The sequence below is a fragment of the Tupaia chinensis genome, unplaced genomic scaffold (assembly GCF_000334495.1).
Source record: "Tupaia chinensis unplaced genomic scaffold, TupChi_1.0 Scaffold145907_1, whole genome shotgun sequence".
Classification (NCBI taxonomy): Eukaryota; Metazoa; Chordata; class Mammalia; order Scandentia; family Tupaiidae; genus Tupaia; species Tupaia belangeri.
In genome coordinates, this window is record NW_006205765.1 from 1,757,800 (window position 1) to 1,758,604 (window position 805).

An 805-nucleotide genomic window follows, 5' to 3' on the forward strand; every position below is an offset into this window, starting at 1 on the left:
ATCTAAAAGGGACCCACTCCCCGCAAGTCACTCTGAACCCAGCACTCTGCTTTATTTTCTTCCAAGCACACAGTATGGCCTGAGATGCCCTTGTTTGTGTATTTATTTATTTATTGTCCATCTCCCTCAGCGGGAAGGTAACCTCCCAGAGGGCAGGCGCTGTGTCTCTGTCATATCTATATCCCCCAGTGTCTCTCTTTCCCCCACGAGTGCCACAAAGATAGTGCAAAATAAATATTTGTTAAGTGAACGATGAGGGAAACCATAAGGGGCGAGGCCAGTGGGGGAGGGTGACAAGGACTTTTATAGAACCACTTCAGCTCGATCATGTCCATTTCTTCTGTTTAATCTTCCTCTCCCAGCCCCTCCCAGCCCAGGGGAAGGGGACTGAAAGGAGACAGGCCGGAGAGGAGAGGCTGCCTGGCTGACCTTGTCCTAGGGTAGGGGCAATCCCCAGCCCAAATGATCTGTCTGAGCCTGGGACAGGGAGGGGGGGGGCGATCAGTCCAAGAGCCTACAGACGTGAGTACTGGGGTTCAGACAGGCCTGGACGGTCCCATGATTGCAGACCTCGCAGCTGGGAGGTTCCGGTAAGATCTTGTGGTCCCACCTCCTCTTACAGGAGCCAAGGCGTTGCTGTTGCAGAGCCAAGATCGCAAGCCGCAAGCCGAAGAGGGCGAGGTTCTAGGAGGGGAGGCTTTCTAAGGCCCAGGGAGCCCGGGCGCTCACTTGCAGACGCTGACCCACTCGGTGATGCGGCACTCCTCGCACACCACGAAGCAGCACCAGTGGAAGCGGCAGGGGC

General features: G+C 56.0%; 1 protein-coding gene across 1 annotated transcript in view; it reads right to left on the reverse strand.

Annotated features, from left to right (window-relative positions):
- Positions 1–472: 472 nt before the first annotated feature.
- Positions 473–805, reverse strand: part of WNT10A (Wnt family member 10A) — a 14,324-nt gene continuing 13,991 nt past the window's right edge. The window contains exon 5 of the mRNA XM_006168677.2: positions 473–800. Within this exon, the coding sequence (XP_006168739.1) occupies positions 726–800 (75 nt within the window). The 3' untranslated portion in view covers positions 473–725. The remainder of the gene's footprint in view (positions 801–805) is intronic.